This window comes from Pygoscelis adeliae, unplaced genomic scaffold (genome assembly GCF_000699105.1).
Source record: "Pygoscelis adeliae isolate BGI_AS28 unplaced genomic scaffold, ASM69910v1 Scaffold145, whole genome shotgun sequence".
NCBI lineage: Eukaryota > Metazoa > Chordata > Aves > Sphenisciformes > Spheniscidae > Pygoscelis > Pygoscelis adeliae.
The window spans coordinates 2,317,315-2,320,061 of record NW_008824866.1 but is presented as its reverse complement, the minus strand read 5'-3'; the positions used below and the strand labels follow the sequence as shown (position 1 = coordinate 2,320,061).

Below are 2,747 nucleotides of genomic sequence, written 5' to 3'. Positions count from 1 at the left end.
CTTTTTATAGAGGAGGTTCCATTGAGATATACAAGTTCAAGAAAAAATAACAGGAAGGTGTTCCTGAATCAGATACCTAGTATCTTTCACTTACCCATAAGCCCTATTGTCAGGCAAACTTGTGTGAGCTCTCACTCCTGGAGGAATGACACGTACTTCATTTATGTAAACCACACATGGAAAACGAACTACATCTATATTGGTACTTTGCTACAAAACAAAGAATAAAGAAAGTCTAAGAAATGCAAACAACATGATGTACTCATATTAACCAAATTAAGGTTGCAATCCTAATAATTACAAAATTCAATAGTGTAAAATGCTAAACACTGTTAAACACTGTTAGACAGAAAAGTTCTGGGTTTTTTTTTTTTATAATCTTCTGGCACTTTGCATATATTTAACAGCATTTTTTATAGAAAGTGTTACTGGTTTATTTACGTAATTCGTTCCCTTTATTTGCAAGAATCTTTTAAACAGTAACAGGTTTTTTTCTAACAGAAGGTATGTTGGTAAACGTAAAAACTGGAACTTAAATTATTAAAGAAAGACTGAATATATGGTTCCCTTTTAAAAAAATATCAATTTTATAATTAAAGAAAAAAGAAAATGTGTGTTTTAATTTTAAACATTAGCAAATGTTCTATTTCAAATGTACTATTAGAAATGATAATGATACTATAAATCTGTTTTACTAGACCTGTACAAAAATTCCGCACAATGCTTATTTCTCCAATTTTGCAACAACATCTGAAAACCCTTTTGCAAAAAACATTTCTGTTTACCACACAGAAATAGCAAGTACAAATAAATGTGATGCTTCAGCACTACTAAAAGTTGTTTGAGCAAACTAGGAAGTAATCATGAAGTCACAGTGACTTCCCATGTAGCAGCCACCAAATTAATGTTGAAAGTCTCCTCTCACTAGATGGACTATCTTAGATTTTATTACATTTATACGTCATCTCTATCATATATACACTTACAAAATAGTAAACATAGATCAATTGTATGTCCAACTATAAGCATATAAAGATATTCTTGAACAGAAGTTCAGAATCACGTTTCTCACTAAATGTTTCCAATTAGCAAATTGGATTAGCAAAGACTGCACTAGCAAAAAAAAAAAACCAAAACTAAACAACTGATCTAAATGTCTACCAACATAACTAAAAAATGAAAATTAAAAAACAAATTGATCTGCAGTCAAAAGTCATATAACTTTTATCAGAATCAGAAAGCAAAAGAAACCCCAAAATTACCAGCATAAGGCAAGAAAGTACTAAGATTTTTAGAAAACTAATAAGCAAAGAAATAGCCACAAGTAGAATTTTAAAAAGAACGTTTAAGCGTGTGCTTTTGGGCACGTACTACAGTTGTTTAATATGAAATCTATGCACACATGCTTTAGCACGCAAATACAACATTTCACCCTAAGGGCTGACAAGCAGGATGGTGGAACAAAAGGAACCCCGCTACGACAGGGAGCATAGCTTTATTAACAGGAGTGGGGTGACTGCGGCCTGCGAGGAGTTACGGCTGTAGGAGCTCTTTGCTTTCCCTTTAAAAAAAGGTATATGTGTCACGTGGGAGACTCGGATTTCTTGAGGAAGGGCTGCTGCTGAGGATGCAGCCTCCTCAGCAGCACTGCCCAAAGAAAGACAAATTCCTGCTTAAACGATATGGGATTATGCCCTGACAGCCATGCATCAACATCATCAGGATGGCAAGTGAATCCAATCCACTTTCCCTCCAAAACATTAAAAAAATAAGCACATCAGAACAGCTCAACACATGTTAAACTGCATAGCTAAGCCAAATAAATAATTTTATTAGAAAACTCAGCAGTACTTTTCAAGAACTGCAAGTTCCGAGGCAAGACTCACAATCTGTTTAGCTGAAGAATTAGCATAACATAAAGGATTTCCTGCAACACATAAAATACATTTTGTTTTATTCTTTAATGAAAATTCAATATGGTTCAAGTTCGGAAAATGTCACGGGCAAGAATGACAGTGCCAGAAAGCATTATAATAAGAGAACATACTGTCCTGGAGGGGAAGAGGAGTGGCTAGTGTTTCCTACCCAGGGGAACAGCAGTGGCTAGTGTTTCCTGCCCAATACTGTCTTAAATAGTAGAATTAAAAATACACGCGGGTCTCCCTCATCCTGGCAGCTAGAAAAGAGTCCAGAATAGCTTCCCGTTTTGTTTTTAATTGCAGCATCCGCTCAAAATACTTCATTTTCTTTCGCTAATGCCTGTCCATGAACACAGCACCTTTCTCGTATTACACTACGCTTTCTGTTTCCCCCCTCATGGTCCTCTTCTTCCACCCCGAACAACACAGAGCCCTGGGCAAACCTGCCGCAACACAAGCGCCTTCAGGGATGCTCAGGACCCCAACAGCCTCCAAGTGGAATATTTGTATGAACTCCCTCTGCTAAAGGAAGCTTGAAGTATTCCTTTTGCTCCCGATGCATGCAGGCTGCGTAAGCCTAAGGGGACACCTCACGTGCACGCAAATACCCATCACCCCTATTAGCGACAGAAAAGCGCTCCATCTCTCTCAAGTGGACGGACACGGCCCTCTGCCCGACTTCCTCCCTTACGGACTTCTCCAACCAGCTTTACCCTCTTGGTTTCCCACTAGCTTCTCCCCCCCCGTTACCTCTAAACCCTCCCTCCTGTCTCACCACCGTACCCCTCCTCGGCCCCCCGCCCGCGGCACGCCCGGCTCCAGCACAGC

At 38.8% G+C, this 2,747-nt stretch overlaps 1 protein-coding gene across 1 annotated transcript in view; it reads right to left on the bottom strand.

Annotated features, from left to right (window-relative positions):
- The window catches only part of KIAA1429 (KIAA1429 ortholog), a 26,710-nt gene extending 24,179 nt beyond the window's left edge, over window positions 1-2,531 (bottom strand). Inside the window, exons 1-2 of the mRNA XM_009324450.1 lie at window positions 2,514-2,531; window positions 95-210 (exon numbers count right to left, since the gene is read on the bottom strand). Of these exons, the coding sequence (XP_009322725.1) occupies window positions 95-210; window positions 2,514-2,531 (134 nt within the window). The remainder of the gene's footprint in view (window positions 1-94; window positions 211-2,513) is intronic.
- Between the last annotated feature and the right edge of the window lie 216 nt (window positions 2,532-2,747).